Consider the following 20,801-nt stretch of genomic DNA (forward strand, 5'->3'; position numbering starts at 1 on the left):
TTCTCCCAAAACATTTTCAATTACTAAACATATGCTTACAAAAAGGCACTAAAAGTCTTTGAGCATAAAGACTGTATTGTGTATTCCTTACACATCTCCAGTCCTAGATCTCTCAGTCAATACTGTTGATTTGATTTTATGTGGTAATGAAATCTGGAAGTTATTTCCTGTATAAATTCCTCCCAGATGATCCTGTCTTGGTCATCTTTCTTTCTATAGGTTCTACAACATTGTAATACTTACAGCATTTCTAAACAAAAAATGAAGGACTGAATAAGATTTAGATAACATATATATGAAGTATATTAAAGTCATGTAATACTTTGAAAACTTTACAACAGCAATATCAGTATCTCCACAGCAAAACTAAGAACATTTTATAATATGCAATATAATACCACAATGCAGCCTGAGTTGAAGTGGGGGATCTTAAGGCCACTGACAAACAACCAAGGAAGTCTTATTTGTACAAACCAGCAATGGCTAATTCAAAGAAATATTTTCTCAATCAGCTAACAATTCATAAGTGAATTTGATGTCCTGGGTTCAATGTTAACTATTTTTGTGGTATTATTTAACTCTTCTGACAACCCTGTGAGGTAATGGCATAATTGCTTTTGCAAATATGTCAGGTTAGACTTAGCTAGATCATGACAACAGGAAGAGGCAAGAGAAATGTGTTCCTAGGCCTCTTTCTTCCGTGTTCAGTGTTGTTATGGCTGGCATTTTTCTATTCCATGCAGCTGTTCATATTTTCTATAGATTTAAATTATTTTAAGAGCATAACTATGATTCATTTTAAAAATAAGCAGTAAAGTGATAAAATACTATAATATTATGGTCATCCTATATCAACTAGATAAGAGTCAAACATGTTTGATGTTCATTAGTCCTTAGTTGCTTCTCTGACATTATCAATATGGATAAAATCACTCACTGGGGAAATTAAACAGCATTAAATGGCAATTGCTGAAAGAAACTTCGTTATTTAAAATCCTATGCTAAAATGACAAGGCAATCAAAGTTTGACAGAGCAAACTAATTAGTATGCCAGATTTGAAATGTAAAACACCTCCATGGTTCTGATTCTAAAAAGTTTCATATAATTTTAATGGGCTCTTCATATAATTTTTCAAGCAAAGTGACCAATGCTTAAAGTTAAGGTTTCTGTTTTCCACAGGTTTACAAATCAAAATGATATGTTAGCTTATTAAAAAGGAGCTATGTTCAGATGTCATTAGAAATTCTTCTGTCATGCATTAAATCATAAATTAAATCTAAGAAAAACTTTTTTCTCAAAAAAATAAGCAAATTCCGCATTGTTTATAAAATGATATTAGATAATTGCATTATAAGGTAGATTTATCTGATACTAGTCATATCCTCAAATTAAAATAATAACAAAAATTATAAGAGCAAATAAAGAGAATATATATATATTAATAAATGAATGGCTGCACCATTTCTCAAATTCTGATTTATAGCTGTTCATTATATTGTGCCACAAGTGGATTTTGCTACCCCAATATCTTTCTTTAAAAAAAAAAAACCCCAAAACCAAAACAGAGAGATAAAAGTGAGTGACATAGTGCCTTGGTGGAAAATTACAAATAATGCTCTCACTATAAGAGACAATCACCAGGTAACTAACTGTACAATAAAGAAAGAAAAAAAGCCCTAACTAATGCTTTTAGAAATATCATGTCATGGAAATAATTTTAAAGATGAATAAAATTTCATGTGAAATTAGAAGAAAACTTCAAAAGATTAATCATCTCTCTTTTCAAAAAAAGGCAATTTACTTTTTTTTTTCATTAAAAACTGACACACAGCACTAACTGAGGGGATTGTGTTGTGAAAACATACCATATCACACAGCAATGCTTGATCAAAATCAGCAATCAAGAGTAAAAAGAAGGCAGTGTTTCGTGATCATAATAGCAAATTCTGGAAGACAACCAAATATATCATCTGGCAGTTCAACAGCTGTTACAGCCTAGTAGTAATACCTTGGCATTTGCTATAAGCTATAACTTAGAAAAATTGATTTTTCATCTGCCAGATAAAAACCAAAATCTCCTTTTAACATTTTAATATTTAAATAAAGTATATACTAGTCACTTTAATTTTACACATTTGACAGTAGAACCATCAAGTTAATTTTTGTATTTATAGTTTGGTTCACCTCTAAATACTTGGCAAAAAATTGACATGAGTAATAATGTAAACGTAATTTTGTTGAACTTCATTGTGCTAGCACATTGGATTAATATCTGCTAACATCATTCTCAGATGCATTTATCCCTCTTAAGCAGTTAAAACACTGGTTTTCTAAAAGAACAAGTTTGGGGATATCATTAGAATTTCATCATAGAGAGTACTGACAACAATAATAATACACAGAGTAAAATTACATATATTAATGATCTAAGTATATATAATTATAACTAAAATTTCAATAACCATAAAATTAAATTTATTGAAATTAAAAGAAGTTTTTTATTCAGGCCACATAAATCACTGAAATATTTGAACAATATACACGGTAGCTAGAGGAAAAAATAAATTGCAACTTTCTGTATAACTGGTTTTCTTATGTGACATTGTGTTTTAAGACCTGATCAGAATGATGTTTCCCATTAAGTAAATTCCTTTAAAAACCTTCAATTCTGGCATTGACTTTGATTTTGAAATGTCATAAAACATTTAGCATTCAACATTTATGCAATTCAGCTTTAGAAAATGAAATGGCATGCATATATCAAATTTTAAAGTTACCAAATACAGGTACCTTTATCCCTATTGCTGTTTTCTTTGCTTCTGCTTTTAATTTGGTTGCTCGTAAAATAGGTTTGGTTTTTTTATAATCTTGTTTACCTAGAAAGAAATAATTTCAGGCAATGAGCTATGCTTATATATAATTCAAGTGTAACAGCCATCTGAAATGTCAAAGAATGTTTAAATACAGTAAGACTGGGACACAGAGTTGCGAAGTAGCTCCCAGTTTTGGAAACCATAAACTTGTCACCCTAAGGTCAACATCTCCTCTCTCAATTTTCTGCAGGAAGAAGATCCAACAGACATCTTTGATTTGATGTCCAGTGAAGAGCTAAAAAGATAAAAACTAATTTTAGAGAGTAGGATGTTTAAGGTAAAGACAGTAAACCTTTCGGAAGCATTTAGAAACAAATGGGTAAATGAGTATACATAAGATCCCATTAATAGGTAAGTTAATTTCATCTTCCTACATGAAGAATAAGAGCTCCTTATAAATTTATTTTATTAGGGATATATAAAATACCCAAATAATCAATTTGAGGAATATCCTCAAGTTTTCTGTAAGAAACTAAGGAAAGTTAAGTAAATACTTAACTTTCAGTCACTGAATTCATTAGAAAAATACATTTTTAACTTTGTTTGCTCTTAAGAGAGGACAGAATAAATATGGCTAAATAAAAGATGTAGGAAAGCTACATTTAGATATTAGTTCCAATCTTCTCTACCATATTTCACAGCCAAAGACGAACAAAACTAAGTTAGTTAACATCACCAAATTTCCTTTTTTGTGTACCATTTGATGACTAATGAGTAACAAACCTGAGTTTGCGTGTAACCTGTATGTAACTAATGAGTTACATAACTTGTGAAGAAAATAGATTTAACATAACAAAAAACAAAACAAGAGTAACAAAAACTTTGACTAGAATAATATACTCTTTTGTTAACCAAAAGAACTTTTAACTAAGAACTGGGTCAATGGGTCTCAAATACAGCATATCACTCTGTGTGGGAGTTAGCATAAAACCATGTAATCTCTCTTTTAGTTTGCCTTGTTTCTATCTTACTCCCTTTCCTTCATGATTGGTTCTTTTCCAAATCTTACCTCTATATCTCCTTTATGTAAATAATACAACTTCCAACTTTAAGTTCCACATCTTCCTCACATTGAAATAAATCTGAACACAATTGATCTACACTACAGTATATCATAAAAGTTAATGTGCAATAAAATGTCTTTGTTAATGATTCAAAAGTGCCTTTAAAATCCATATAGATTTTTAGAATTAGAAATGGCAGGGAGAAGTTAGTCAAAAGGATGCGAGTAATGAAGAAATGCTCTATTTGTGTTCATTAGACACATAAAAGTGTTTGTTTGGCTGAAGAGCTACGTATTGGTGTTTTGTTTTTTTGTTTTTAAAGACCAGTGTATGCTATTTCCTTAACTGCTATCATATAGCAGTCATTCTGGATCTATGAACATGCGGAAGCTTAATAAATATTATTTGATGGGATAAGGTTTAATGATCCAGAAATGAACCAATTGTAAAAATGTACATCAAATGATCTAAATTTAAATTGTGGAATGAACAAACTACAGAAAAATATTACTCTGACCCATTTTAAATTAGCAACATTTAATTTTGCTGAAAAAGCCTTGACAAGTATTCACTCTGATTTCACATCTCAACAGTCAAACTATTCATGTCATTATTCCTGCTGAGATACAAACAGTTCAGAACAATGAAAATGGTGACACATCAAATGCCTCCACTCAGGGTTACAAAGCAAATTTCTAAGGAGAATCTAAAGAGAAATTTGAAGATTATAGATCTGAGGCCAAAAAGTCATTTCTTGTTTTCTCTTATATATACCCTATAATAATCTCTGGGTGCAATGGGAAAAAATAAATGGAAAAAGGATTATCTTAACCCAAATGTTTTACATACACATATGCATTATTCTGGATGACGTGTCTGCCATAAAACAGATTCAAATATACCTCAAAGAGTCAAGGTTAAAGTGAGAATTTATCATTCTACTTCACTTGCCATATAACTTATTGGTTAAATAATGTGTTCCATTTCAATTCAACCCCTGTATCTCTTAGAGAATAATACCTCTAGATTCATATTAAAGTTGACATGAACATTTGAAACTGTATTTATAATAAATAGATGGTTTTAAAAATTATTTACACCTGGTACTTTCCAAATAGTGCATCTGTCAGTAGTTTAGCATTCTGCTTGCTAACTATGATATCCAAAAGTACATACTGAAAAACGAGGTTTCAGTCTATTAAATGAAAACGTTTACAGAGGCATCTGTTCTTTATAACTAAAACTAGATATTTCTATTATACCTAAAGAAGTTTTCAACATTTAAATTTTTTATGGCTTCAAGAAGGATACCTATGCCTACACAATTGTAAAAAATGTAAAATACAGAAGCCCCTGACTTCTGAGTACTTAGAAAAAAATACATATATATGTATATATACGTGCATATATGTATATATATGTATGTATATAACATATATAATAATCTAGATTTTATATGTAGATGGATTCTTAGACATAGTTGGGTCTGATTTTGGTTATATCAATAATGCAATAACCAAAGTAGCTGTTTGACAATTGCTCATTACCTTTTATATGAGAAGAAACCTGGAGAATTCAAGCCTATGAAGCTAATCTGGGGCCTCAATTATTTAGTTTCTCTGTTTAATGACACCATTCATCATATTTCTGTATTTTCATTTCCTATGGCATCGTTTAAGCAACAAAAGCTTTTTTTCTGCATCTCCAAGCTTCCTGATTGAGTGATTTATGCTTCCTCTCTCTAATATAATCTTATAATACTACTTTATTATATTTTATTCTTAAATTATCACAATGAAATTGACTTTTTTTTCCTTTTGGTATACAGTTCTATGAAATTTAATGCTCTTCTATAGATTCATGTAACTACTACCATAATCACAGTACAGAAGAATTCTATTTCAAAAAACTCCCCATGCTATCCTTTCGTATCCACGCCTCCTCCCAGCCATAATTTCTGGCAACCACTGAGCTACTATCCATTTCTATAGCCGTGTCTTTTCAGTAATATGGCAATAACATGACAATGGCTTCTTTGATTCAGCATAAGGCCTTTAAGTTTTACCCAAGTTGTATGAATCACCGATTCATTCTTCTCTATTGTTGATTAATATTCCATTATATGAAGGTACCAGAGTTTGTTATTCATTCACTCACTGAAGTGCTTTTCGGTTATGTATAGTATTTGGCAAGTACAAGAGCTACCTATAAGCACAGGTGTATGGGTTTTTACATGAACACAATTTTTCAATTTATCTAGAGTAGGACTACTGGAGTCATATGGTAAGTATATATTTAACTTTGTAAGAAACTACCAAACCATTTTCCAGAGTGGCTATAACATTTCATATTCCCACCAGGAATGGATCAGAGTTCTGGTAGCTTTGTATCAGAACTTGTATTAGTATTATTACATCTAGATTATCTAGATTATCTGTTTATAGTATTCCTTTATAATCCATTTTATATTAAGATCGATAGTAATGTACTCTGTTTCATTAATGATATTAGTAATCTGAGTGTTCTGTGGTTTTTTTTTAACGTGTTAAAGGTTTTCAATCATGTTGATCTTTCTAAACAAACTTTTGTTTTATTGATTATTTTTTTATTGTTTTTCTCTTTATGTTTTTTCCACTCTAATCCTTATTATTTCCTTTTCTTCAGCTTTGGGTTTAGTTTGCTCTTTTCATATTCTAACCTGTCTAGGCAGAAAGCTAGGTTATTGATTTGAAATCTTTCCTCTTTATAAACATAGTGTTTAACAGGTGTAAATTGCCATCGAAGTACTGCTTTAGCAGCATCTCATAAATTAGCAAGGAGAGGAAAAAAGTTACACACAGAAAACATATGTAGACTTCTATTATATTTATCTATGTGGTTACCTTTACTGGTGTTAGGTTTTTGCTGTTGTTGCTTTCTGTATATGGATTTGACTTACTATCTTGTGTACTTCCATTCCAGCCTCAAGGACTTCCTTTAGTGTTTCTTGCAGGGCAGGTGTGCTATTAACAAATTATCTGGTTTTGTTTATCCAAAAATATCTTAATTTCTCCCTTTTTTAAAGGACAGTTGTGCTGGATATAGAATTCTTGGCTGGCCATCTATTGCTTTCAGCACATCATATGTAATATGTTACTTTTCTCTTGCTGCTTTCAACAATCATTCTTTATGTTTGACTTTCAACAGTTTGACTATAATGTAGCCCAGTGTAGATCTCTTTGAGTTTATCCTACTTGAAATTTATTGAGGTTCTTGGATAAAAAAATCAAACTCTATGGTGACTAACATAACATAATTTAAAAAAAAGGCAAAACTACTAAAAAAATCAAAGTGTTTCATCAAATTAGGGAAGTTTTTGGATATTATTTTTTCAAATACCCTTTCTGACCCTCTCTCTTCTCTCATTTTGGAAGTATTGTTGTACATAGGTTGGTATGACGGATGGTGTCCTACAGGTCTTTGTGTCTCTGCTCATTTTTTGTCATTCTTCATTCATTCTTTTTTCTTCATGTTCCTCAGAAAATCTCAATTAACTTTTCTTCATGTTCCCTGATTCTTCAGTCAGTTCACATCTGCTGTGACGTCCTTCTAGTGAAATTTTTATAATCATTGTATTTTCCAAATCCAGAATTTCTATTTGCTTTTTAAAATACACATAATTTATATTTCTGTAATGAGGTGCTTTATTTTGTGAGGTATTATTCTCATATTTCAATTCTTTAGACAGGATTTTCTTTGGTTTTTTGAACATATTTCAAAGGGCTGACTTAAAGTCTCTGTTCAGTAAGTCCAAGATATGACCTTTCTTAGAAATAAGTTCTATTATCCTTTTTTTGTGTATGGAGCACACTTTGCTGATTCTTTATGCATTTTATAATCCTTGTAGAAACTGGACATATCAAATAATGTAATGTGGCAACTCTGCAAATCATATCCCCCCTATAATGTTGTTGCTGCTGTTTGTTTTTCTTTTGTTGGTTTTTTTGTTTTTTTTTTAATGACTTTTATGGTCTAATTCTGTAAAGTCTGTATTGTTGTCATATGCAGCCACTTAGCTTAATGTTCATCTAAAGAATGGACAAATATTCTCTTAAATGCTTTGAACCAATGTCTTCCAGCTTTGCTGGGGAGCTGTGTGGAGTATATATGTTGGTATATATTTATATGTTGGTATATATTTTCCAAGCTCTGACAGGAGTTTTTAGTCCTGTCTTAGCCTTCACTTCCTGCTAGCTTCCTCAAGGTCAGCAAGAAGTGAGAAATTTTACAGCTTTTTCAGGTCTTTATTGGGCAAACCACAGGCTTGTGGCTTTCTAGATTTCCAGAAATCTATGTTGGAGATTTTTAAAGACCCTACAGACATCTCATTCCCAGTTTTTTAATATTTTTAGGACAGCCCCCTGCTAGTCCCAGCTAGTAATGCTGCTTCAAGTAGTTGCAATGTTAAAAACTTGCCACTGACTGTGTCCAATTCTGGGAGAGGGCTCTTCACACAGAGTGAGCTCTAAGTCTAGTCAAATAAGGACAAGTTTTGAGAATGAGGCTTTTCAGTGAGTTACCAGACAGGTCAGATAGGGACAATTTTCTGAGGATGGAATGTTGCATAGCTCCAAACACATTCTGCCTTCTCCATTGACTGCAGGGCACTGTTTTTCACAACTACAATAGTTGCAAGGATGAGCAGAGAAAGATGGAATTAAGATCAGTTAAAACCCAACAAAGCCGGGCGCCTGGGTGGCTCAGTTGGTTAAGCGACTGCCTTCGGCTCAGGTCATGATCCTGGAGTCCCTGGATCGAGTCCCGCATCGGGCTCCCTGCTCGGCAGGGAGTCTGCTTCTCCCTCTGACCCTCCTCCCTCTCATGCTCTCTGTCTCTCATTCTCTCTGTCTCAAATAAATAAAAATAAAAATCTTAAAAAAAAAAAAAAAAACCAACAAAGCCTAATGTGCTTACTGAGATTCAGTAAGCAAGGAAAGAATTATAAAAGTGAATAGACTGGTGTAGCACAGGTGTGTTTTCCTTAAAAATGCCAGGCAAGACATTGTTGTCCCTATTGGATGTATGTTATTATAGCTTAATAGTTTTGCAATAAAATGTGAAAGGCACATGCATAGTTAGGAGTATTATACTCTTGTTACTGAAACTTTAGATTCGTGATAAAAACTACAACTTATCTTTAGATAATATCTGTGATTTAATTGTGAAATAAAATTTCCTACTACTCTTCTCTCCAGTTTTGTGACTGGTTTAAAAAATTGAAGAGTATCCTGAAGTTGCTAGATCTGTACTATTAAAAAGTTACATTATTATTTTTAACTATTCATGTTATAATAGGATTTTCTTGATATTGTGAAAGCAAAACAAAGTACAGAAAAACATGTAATGTTCAGGATGATACATTATGACAAATGCCATTCTTAATCCCCAATCTCAATGACCACCATCAAAACAGCCATAACATTCTCTTTAATTCTCTCTAAAATAACTACATATAATTTAAACTTACTAATGAGATTTATTTATACTAATAAAATGCCATCTTTGTATGTTTAAATTAAAGTTGCAAAATTAATATTCTAGTACAAAATTCTATAATATGGGAAACTGCTTTTATGGCTTGGTAAGAATACAGATTCTATTATCCATTATGTATAGTTCTTAATAAGGAAAATACATTTAAATAATTGCATTACTAAGATTACCAATCCAAACAGAAAATTTCTCTAAAAATCATGACATGGAGAGTTAAAATTCCTTCAAATCAATCTGAGATTCTTAACAAATAGAGAGTGTGCCAATGTGAATTACTCATTACAAAACTCCTTTTGCATATAAAATTCTAGATCGTTCTTGGGGAGAAAGTGAAAAAGTCCTCCCCAATTACGATAATGATACAGCTAAATAATACACTTAGAACAATAAAATAAATTTATTTTTATATGAATATCTGGATTTACAAGAACTTACATAAGACAAAAATACACTTAGGATGTGTGGCTTTAGTATTTATTCTGTAATAGATTTTAGCTTTTTTTTTTTTTTTTTTCAAAATGAATCTGGATTTAATGTGGAAAAATGGACATTTCAAAATTAAGAAATATTAAAACTTGCATTTTCACACAGAAAAATATGTGATAAAATTGCTCTTTAAACTAATCTCAGCACTGATTCCCAAATTATTAGTATATGCACATAGTTACTGAGTAGAAGGTAAAATCTCTGAAGTAAGGTTATTTTGGCTAGCAAGTAACAAAATATTAATAATTTTCCTCAGGAAACAAGGAAAATATAAGAAAAAATATATATAATAGTTTTTATATAAATAATTTTCACCTGCATCCAAAATTTTATTTGCATAAGTCATTTTTTTTGCATAAGTCATTATTTTTTAAGGTTAGTAGAGAGAATTGCCAGAACCTCTGAGAATAGTGTGACATTAGAACATATCACTGAATATAAGTTTTCCTAGTTAATCTTATACCTATTTAAGCATAATTGAAAATGTTCCCTTATGGTCATGAGAATTTTTATATTGTTTTCTAAACAAATCTTTCATTCATCCATTCATTCAAAACTATTTACTGGGGGATGCCTGGCTGGCTCAGTCAGTAGAGCATGCGATTCTTGATCTCAGGGTTGTAAGTTTGAGTCCCACATTGGGTGTGGCGATTACTTAAAATCTTTAAGTGATAAAAAGCACTAAAAAGAAAAACAGAGTTGGTGAGGGGCATAAAATAAAAGGGAGAGAAGTATTGTTTCAGATAGAGTGGTCAGGGAAGGCTTCCTTGATAATGCCACTTGGCATTATTACTTGATGTCACTCGACCAGATACTTAGATGACTTTAGGGAGGAAGTCATGTTGATATCTGGTAGAAGCAATTCCAAATACTGGGAAAATCAAAGTGCAAAGACTCAAGAAACATGAATGCTTAGAGGGCCAAAATGTCACTGTAGTCTCTCAAGTCAGAAAAAGAGCTTTATAGGTAATAAAATAAAAGTACGAGAGTAAGGTCAGCATCATGGCAGCATAAGTTGTTCCTTTTTTCCTTGCCCTTTCATTTACAACTAATTAGACATCCATAACCAAAGAAAAGCCCCTCTGCAGCACATACCAGGACACTCAAGAGACCCATTTATTCATGCACCCAAAAGTGGGTGGACTGGATAGCAGAGGGGGCAGTGGAGCAAGGGGAGTTGCACCAGAGGTGGCAGCTGCAGAGAAGACTGCTGCAGGTTTGGCTATGGGCCAGCACAATCTTTCTGGCAGAAGAGGTGGAGGGTGAAGGTGGTAAATGGGGTCTGCCCAGTTTTGTGTTTTGCAGCTGGGGAATCCATTGCTCTCTCTTAGGAGGGAAGTAGACAGACAAAAAGAACTGAAGGAAAGTGTCTCCTGCTGTCTGCCTCAGGGTTCTGGCAATAGAATCAGCCACATTCCTCTGGGAATCCTTCTTCCACAATCATGGAACCCTCAATAGAGCTGTGGACACACCCACAGCCCCAAGAGCTAAATACACACCTACCACCACTCTGCCACCAGCCTTTTTTTTTTTTTTTTTAATGCCTGGACTCCCAACCTTAGCACAAAGTCAGCTCTGATAAGAAAAACCAAAAGATTATGCTATGCCACTACCTTCTGGAAGGCAAAAAGGAAGGCTCCTAATTACCAACCTGTTGAACTATTAGAATCACATTAAACAAAATCTTGACTAAACAAGAAAGGTGAGCACTATTTTCAGAAGCACTTTTCATCAAAAATGAGAAATCATGATAATATATCACTAAAAGAAAATGACAATTTCCCTGCAACTGAACCCAAAGATATGAAATTTTGCAATCTAATGGATAAAAGAATTCAAAATAGCTGTAATGAAGACATTCAATGAGCTACAAGAAAACTCAGAAAGGCCATAAAAAGATTTCAGGAATAAAATTAACAAACAAAAGGAGTACTTTACCAAAAAGATTGAAATTCTAAATAAGAACCAAACAGAAATTCTGGAGGTAAAGAATTCAATAAATGAGATAAAGAATGTATTAGAATGCATGTAAGTACAGCAGATCAGATGGAAGAGAGAATTCACAAGCTAGAAAACAGGCATCTAGAAATGATTCAGGTAGAAGATGAGAAAGAACTAAGATTTTTAAAAAGTGATGAAATCCTACAAGAGCTATCAGACTCCATTAGAAAAGCCAATGTAAAAATAATGGATATTTCAGAAGAAGAGAGGGAAAAGAGGGCAGAGAGTTTAATTAAGTAAGGAATAGCTGAGAACTTCCCAAATCTGGGAAGGAAATGGATATAATTCCATGAAGCTTATAGAACACCTTATTACTCAATGCAAAAAAAAAAAAAAAAACTCCAAGACACATTTTATTAAAACTGCTGAAAGTCAATGAAAAGAATTTTAATGACAGCCAGGGAAAAAAAGACAGTAACCCACCAAGGAATGCCTGTTAGATTATGAGTAGATTTCTCAGCAAAAACTCTACAGGTCAGGAGACAATGGAACGATATATTTAAAATATTGAAAGATAAAAACTGCCACCCAAGAATACCCTCCCTGGCAAAGTCATTCTTCAAATATAAAGGAGAAATAAAGGCTTTCCCAGAGAATTAAAGTTGAGGAAGTTCATTGCTACTAGACCTGCCATATAAGAAGTGTTGAAATAAGCACTTCAAGCTGAAAAGAAAGGACAAAAGGACATAAAACTGATTAAGGTGATAAGAAGTCAGTCAGAATTAGATTTAGAATCTTTTTTAAAATAGGGGCACCTGGGTGATTCAGTTCGTTGAGTGTCTCAACTCTTGATTTCAGCTCAGGTCATGATCTCAGGGCCCTGGGATCAGCTTTGCATCGGGGCTCCATACTCAGGAGGGCCTCTACCTGAGTATTCTCTCTCCCTCTTCCTCTGCCCCTTCCCCTGCTCAAGTTCTCTCTCTGTCAAATATATAAATAAATCTTTTCTTTTAAAAAATAATCTCTTTTAGAATATATTAAACTCTTAATTATAGCAGAAAGGTAAAAGGAAAAGAACATGAAAAATATGGCTACTACAACTTGGTAAGAAAATCACAGTGTAAAAGAGATCATTTGTGTCATCAAAAATATAAAAGGGGAAGAATGAAATGACAGAACCCTTACGCAAATGAAGATAAACTACTATCAGCAGAAAAAAAAGACTGTTTTATTCATCAAATTTTTTATACAAACCTTGTAGTAACTACAAAACAAAAATTTAGAGGAGAGGCATGAAACAAAAATGGGAGACAAAGCAAATCATCACAGAAAACCACTAACTTAAAAAGACAGAAAAAGAAGATGAAAGAAACAATGGAAAGGGCGCCTGGGTGGCTCAGTTGGTTAAGCGACTGCCTTCAGCTCAGGTCATGATCCTGGAATCCCGGGATCGAGTCCCGTGTCGGGCTCCCTGCTCAGCGGGGAGTCTGCTTCTCCCTCTCCCGCTCCCCTCTCTCATGTGCTCTCTCTCTCTCTCTCTCATAAAAAAAAAAAAAAAAGAAAAGAAACAATGGAAAGACAGAGTAACCAGAAGGCAAAAGATAAAATGACTGTAGTAAATCCTTACCTAGCAATAATCACTCTAAATGTAAAGGGATTGAACTCACCAATCAAAAAGCGGAGTGGCCAAATAGGTTAAAAAAAAAAAACCCACACACAAACACACACATACAAGTCCCAACTATATGCTGCCTACAGGAGACTCATCTCAGCTCTAAAAACACACATAGGTTCAAAGTGAAAGGGTGGAAGGTGATATTCCAAGCAAATAGAAACCTAAAGAAAGTAGGTGTAGCCATACTTACATCAGACAAAATATACTTCAAGACAAAAAAGTAACAAGACACAAAGAAGGTCATTATACGATGACAAAGAGATCAGTACCTCAAGAAGATATAACAGTTGCAAATGTATATGCTCCTAACATTTGAGCACCAAGATATATTATGAAGTAAATAATAACAGATCTTAAGGAAGAAATAGATGATAATATAATAATTGCAGGGGACTTCAATACCCCATTATACAGCAATGGATAGATCACCCAGACAGAAAATCAACAAAGAAACTTTGTAATGAACCACACTTTACAACAAATGGACTTAATAGACATATACAGAACATTCCATCCAATAGCACCAAAATAAACATTCTTCTCAAGTGCACATGGAACATTCTCCAGCTTAGATCATATGATAAGTCACAAAACAAATCTTAGCAAATTTTAAAAAATTGAAATAATACCAACTATCTTCACTGATCACAATGAAATAAAACTAGAAATCAACAACAAAAAGAAAGTGAGAAGATCGATAAATATGCGGAAACTAAACAACACACTTCTAAACAAACACTGGGTCAAAAAAGGAATCAAAAGGAAATTAAAAAAAAAAAAACTGAAACAAAAATAAAATGGAAAAACAACATACCAAAACAGTCAAATAGTGTTTCAAATCAAATAGTGTGGGTTGCGGCAAAAGCAGTTCTGAGAGGAACGTTTATAGCAGTAAACATATATTAGGAAAGTAGAAAGACCTCAAACAACATAACTTTACACCACAAGAAATTAGAAAAAAAATAAATAAATAAAGCGTAAAGTTTGCAGAAGGAAGGAAATAATAAGGATCAGAGCAGAAATAAATGAAAGAGAGACCAGAAAAACAATAGAAAAGATCAATGAAACTAAAAGCTGGTTCTTTGGAAACATAAACAAAATTAACATAACCTTTAGCTAGACTAAGGAAAAAAAAAGAAGACTCAAATAAGTACAATTAGAAAGGAAGAGGAGACATTAAGCTGATACTACAGAAATATGAAGGAGACCTCTATCAACAATGATTTGCCAACAAGTTACATAACTTAGAGGAAACGGATACATTTCTACAAACTCACAACCTACCAAGACTAACTCAGGAAGAAATAGAAAACATGAACAAACTAATGAGTAAAGAGACTGAATCAGTAATCAAAAAACTCCCAACACAGAAAACTCGAAGACCAGACAGCTTCACTGGAAAATTCTACTGAACATTTAAAGAATCAACACCAATCCTCCTTAAACTCTTTCACACTCTTCCCAACTCATTCTATGAAGCCAGCATTACTTAGATACCAAAACCAGATAAGGATACCACAGTAAAAGAAAATTATAGACTAATATCCCTGATGAATATAGATGCAAAAATTCTTAACAACATATTGGCAAACTGATTTCAAGAATTCATTAAAAAAATTATATGCTATGGCCAAGTGTGACTTATCCCTGGGATGCAAGGATGATTCAATATATGCAAATCAATAAATGTAATATATCACACCCATAAAATTAAAGATAAAAATCATATGATCACCTCAATAGATGCAGAAAAAGCATTTGACAAAATATAAGACCTTTGATGATAAAAGCCCTTAAGAGGTTGGATATAGGGGCGCCTGGGTGGCTCAGTCATTAAGTGTCTGCCTTTGGTTCAGGTCATGATCCCAGGGTCCTAGGATCGAGCCCCGCATCGGGCTCCCTGCTCTGTGGGAAGCCTGCTTCTCCCTCTCCCACTCCCCCTGCTTGTGTCCCTCTCTCACTGTGTCTCTCTCTGTCAAATAAATAAATAAAATCTTTAAAAAAAAAAAAAAGAAGTTGGATATAGAAGAAACATACTTCAACATAATAAAGGAGATATGTGACAAACCTACAGCTAACATTATACTTAATGGAGAAAAATTGAAAGCATTTCCTCTAATATTAGGAATAAGACAAGGATGCCTATTCTCACCACTCCTATTCAATACAGTATTGAAAGTCCTAGCTAGTGCAATTAGGCATGACAGAGAAATAAAAGACATCCAAATCAGGAGAAGAAAAAGTAAACTCTCTATTTGCTGATGATACAATCTTATATGTAGAATCAACAACTTTAGTAAAGTGGCAGGATACAAAATCAACGTACAGAAATCAATTGCATTTCTTTACACTAATTATGATGCATCTGAGAAAAAGAAAACTATCCCATTCACAACAGCATCAAAACAATAAAATACTTAGGAATATACTTAAGCAAAGAAGTAAAATAGCTATACGATGAAAATTATAAGACTTGGCTGAAAGAAACTGAAGAAGACACAAACAAATGGAAAGACATCCCATGCATGGATCAGAAGAATTAATATTGTTAAAATGGCCATACTACCTAAAGCCATCTACAGATTTAATGCAATCCTTATCAAAACACCAAAGCATTCTTCACAGAAATAGAAGAAAAAAGTCCTAAAATTTGTGTGGAACCACAGAAGACCCTAAATAGCTAAAGCAGTCCTGAGAAAAAAGAACAAAGCCAGAGGCATCATGCTTCCCAATTTCAAATTGTAGTATAAAGCCACAGTAATAAAAACAGTATGATACTGGCACAAAAACAGACACATCAACCAATGGAAAAGAATAGAGAGCCCAGAATTAAATCTCAGTGTATTTGGTCAACTAGTATATGCCTAGAATACTCAATATGGAAAGGATAGTTTCTTCAACAAATGGTGCTGAGAAAACCAGAGAAACATATGCAGAACAATAAAATTGGACCCCTATCTTACAGCACTCACAAAAATTAACTCAAAATGGATCAAAGACTTAAACGTAAGACTTGACACTATAAAACTGTAGAAGAAAACTTAGGGAAGATATTTGTCAATATTGGCCTTGACAATGATTTTTTTTTAACATAATACCAAAACACAAACAATGAAAGCAAAACTCAACAAATGTGTCTACATTAATCAAGAGCTTCTACACAGGAGCACCTGGTGGCTCAGTCGGTTAAGCATCTGCCTTTGGCTCTCAGATCATGATCCCAGGGTCTTGGGATTGAGCCCCACATTGGACTCGCTGCTCAGCAAGGAGCGTGCTTCTCCCTCTTCCTCTTCCCTCTTCCTCTGCCTGCTCCCCCTACTTGTTCTCTCTCTCTCTCTGTGTCAAATAGATAAACCTTAAAAAAAAAAAAAGCTTCTGCATGGCAAAAGAAATGAGATGAAATGACAAACTATAGAGTGGAAGAAAATTTTTGCAAACTATATATTGGATAATGGGTTAATTCCAAAATATATAAAGAACCCAGCCAACTTAATAACAAAACCCCCAAACAATCCAATAAAAATTGGGCAGAACTAAATAAAAATTTTTCCAAAGAGAACATCAAAATGGCCAACAGACACATGAAAAGATGCTCAACATCACTAATCAGGGAAATGCAAACAAAAACAACTATGAACTATCACCTCATGCTTGTTAGAATTGCTATAACCAGAAAGACAAGAGACCACAGGAGCTGGCAAGAATGTGGTGAAAGGAATTAAGAGTACTCTCATTTTGATAAGCACTGAGTAATATATGGAATTGTTGAATCACTATACTATAAACCTGAAATTAATATAACACTGTATGTTAACTACACTGGAGTAAAAATTTTTTTAAAAATGTGGTGAAAGAGAACCCTTATACATTTTTGGTGGTAACGTAAATTGTTCCAACCACTATGAAAAACAATATGAAGGGTTCTCAAAAATTAAAAAAAAAAAAAAAGATGTATCACATGATCCAGCAATTCCTCTTCTGGTTATATACCCAAAAAATGAAATCATGATTTCAATGAGATATACTCATTCCCATGTTTATCAGAGCATTAGTCACAACAGCCAAGATATGAAAACAACCTGAATGCCCATCAATGGATAAATGAATTAAAAAAGATGTGGTAAATATACACAATGGAATATTGTTCAGCTATGAGAAACAACAATATCTTCCCATTTGCTATACATAACATGTATGGGTCTTGAGAACATTATGCTAAATCAAGTAAGTCAGATAGAGGTGACAAATACTGTATGACATCACTTATATGTGGAATCTAAAAAAGTCAAACCTGTTTAAAAAAAAAACAGTAGAATGGTAGCTACCAGGGGATGAGTGGAGGAGAGGGAAAGGAGTGATGCTGTTTAAGAGTATAAACTTGTAGCAAGTATAAATAAGGGGCATCTGGGTGGCTCAGTCGTTAAGCGTCTTGCCTTCTGCTCAGGTCATGATCCCAGAGTCCTGGGATCGAGACCCATCAGGTTCCCTGCTCAGCGGGAAGCCTGCTTCTCCCTCTCCCACTCCCCCTGCTTGTGTTCCCTGTCTCGCTGTGTCTCTCTCTGTCAAATAAATAAAATCTTTTTAAAAAAAGTAATAAATAAGCCATAGAGATCTAATGCACAGTATAATGAATATAGACAAAAATGTTATACTTTGTATGATAAATTCTGTTACATCAGCAATCATAATACATAAATGTATCAAAGTAATACATCGTATACCTTAAACTTATACAATGTCACATGCCAAATTTACTCAATTAAAAAAATAAAGTAAATTTAAAATTAAAAAGTTGTATTCCTGATGGTAGGCTCAGAGGTCCAGAACAGACCCTATGAACACTGACCGTTTCCGGGTGTATGGGTTAAAATGATAGGCAGGATCTTCAGCTTGGTTCCCTGATATGTGCTGTGAGAGCTATTTTGAAAGTAAAAGTGAGGTAGAAATATTACTCCCCTTCCTTACTAAAATGATAAATCAAAGGGAATGTACATTCCTGGAAAAGTTTCAGAGATTCACTATATCATCAAAACTAAATATACAGTCACACTGTTTATTTCCAGAGACCTATTTATTTTCTCACTGTGGCTAGTTGGACTTGAGAGACTAACTGAGCACTATATTAAATTCAAATTTATGGTAGAATTTTCTTATTGTTCTTACAGTAGCAGAATATAAAAGTCCTTTATACATGGTCACAAATAGCTAACTATGCTAGCCAATGCTTTTTTCTAGGTTCTAATCACAGGTACAAGAGACTATCTGCCTTTACTGGAAGAGGACAGCAGTATACTTATAGTCCTGCTCAAGAACTAGAACAACTGTCTATCTCAGTGCTATGGTCTCAGTCCAAGAGAATTTAACTGGCTCACTACCACACAATATATCACAATAACAATGATACGATGTAAGGCTTGGAGAAGACATGAAAACTGCCTGAGATGCCTCATTCAAATACATGGATAAGAGGGAGATGAGAGAATATTCTGTTAAATACAGAAACTTGCCATCTAAATCTGATTCATGGAGGTCCACTGGTTTAGAGCATGTCAGGATTGTTTCCAAGAAGAAAAGTCCAACTTGCTGTACTTCACACTATATCTACCATTAATAAAGGTACATAGGTCTAACTTACCAGCTTACTTAATAACATTCTTCTATGATCTATGAGCCAACATTCTTCTGCTAGGTATATATTAGAGAGAAACTCTTGTACATATGACCAAAGAACAGACATGTCCAAAAATGTGCAATGAATGCTTATAATAACATTCATAGAAAAAAAGAAACAGAATGATCCAATGTCAAAACCAGGAGAAAGACAGAAAAATACCAGTATACACATACAATGAAATGCTATAAAGCATAAAGCATGAATAAACTATTATCAAATTTCATAAATAAGAATAAAACTCTAAAACATGATGTTCAATAGGAGCAAATTACATAACAACATATATGGTATGATTTCATTTATATAAAATTCAAAAACAAACCAATAGATTGTTTGACACATATCTAGGTGGAAAACTCATAAACAGAATTATTACAAAATCAAGATAGTGGTTTATCTCTCAGAGGCTTAGAGAGTGCTGCCATTGAGAAGAGACATAAATAGGGTTCTAAGGTACTGGTATACATCTAATTTTTAACCTGGATGATGGATATATGGTTGCCCATACTATAATTGTGTTTTTAAAATCTGCATACATATTTTATATATGTAGAGAACCTGAAAAGCAGCTAGTGTTGTGTGGGGCATGGGACACAAAAGGTTCTCCAGTAGATTGCTGTGCAAGCTACTCTACCTCTTAGACATGGCAGAATAAATGAAGCTTGAAGTGCTTTTAGCTGTGACATAGAAATAAGCCTTTAGCAGGTCCCCCCCAAAAAGAAGTGGCAGTCTCTAGGGTTTTGGAACAGTGCCATACATCCTTCAGCAGGTAACAGCTGCTAAGAAACAATTCCTGGATTGCTACCAAGCTCTGATGGAGACTGACTACCTGGTCATAAGACTCAGGGACCATCTGGCCAGAGCTACCAGTTATGAATTGGAGGTTATCTAATTCAACAAACCATAAAATTGGGTGTACCATTTTAGCAGTAAAAAAAAAAAAAATGTTTATAGATGGTTCTTTATAACATGCTGACACCAGCTGGAAGTAGACTGCTATCCTCTAAAATACAACCTATAAAGGAAATCCTCCCAGTGGCCAAAGTTTGAGTAGTACATTTTCTTGTGCATTTTACTTAGGAAAAGAGGTAACTTAAGAAAGGCATAATATTAGTTTTCCTGAACTGGATATCGAATCTGCCACCTGGTCAGTTTGGATTATTTATGCCTATAGGTAAACAGGCAACATGGAGAATCACAGTATCGGCTGGGGTAATTGATGTTGGTTATCAAGGACAAAATGATTTGTTAATACATAGTGAAGGCCAAAAGAATTATGGAAAGATGTTAGGGAACTCCTGAGGTAATCTCATTATTATTATGACCAATAATAAAATTTCATGACATTTCTATATAACTTTATAAATAGAAGAATCACCTAGAACCTTCAGGAATAAAGATGTGGGCTACACACTAAAGACAAAGGGCTCATCAAACTATGATGCTTGCTAGGGACAAGATCCAGAATGAATTTTGAAGGAGGTAGTCTTAAATTACAACTACTACAACCAGCTAGAGAACTGAGAATGGTAACCTGAATATATTACATATATATAATATATATCCATGATATATATATATATATATATATATATATATATATATATATATATAT

At 33.5% G+C, this 20,801-nt stretch overlaps 1 protein-coding gene across 14 annotated transcripts in view; it reads right to left on the minus strand.

The window, feature by feature from the left end:
• TRIQK (triple QxxK/R motif containing) overlaps positions 1 to 20,801 on the minus strand; it is a 93,684-nt gene that overhangs the window by 13,671 nt on the left and 59,212 nt on the right. For 13 of the 14 annotated variants that reach the window (XR_004680478.1, XR_004680483.1, XR_004680480.1 and 10 more), the window contains one exon: positions 2,792 to 2,877. Coding sequence is in view for 4 of the 14 variants with exons in the window: in XM_035011518.1 (XP_034867409.1) it covers positions 2,792 to 2,877 (86 nt within the window). In the remaining 10 variants the exon portion in view is untranslated. Of the gene's footprint in view, positions 1 to 1,142; positions 1,948 to 2,791; positions 2,878 to 20,801 lie in introns of those variants that run through there. The other variant, XM_035011516.1, reaches the window with a different exon arrangement.

This window comes from Mirounga leonina, unplaced genomic scaffold (assembly GCF_011800145.1).
Source record: "Mirounga leonina isolate KUSES-001 unplaced genomic scaffold, KU_Mleo_1.0 Mir_165, whole genome shotgun sequence".
NCBI lineage: Eukaryota > Metazoa > Chordata > Mammalia > Carnivora > Phocidae > Mirounga > Mirounga leonina.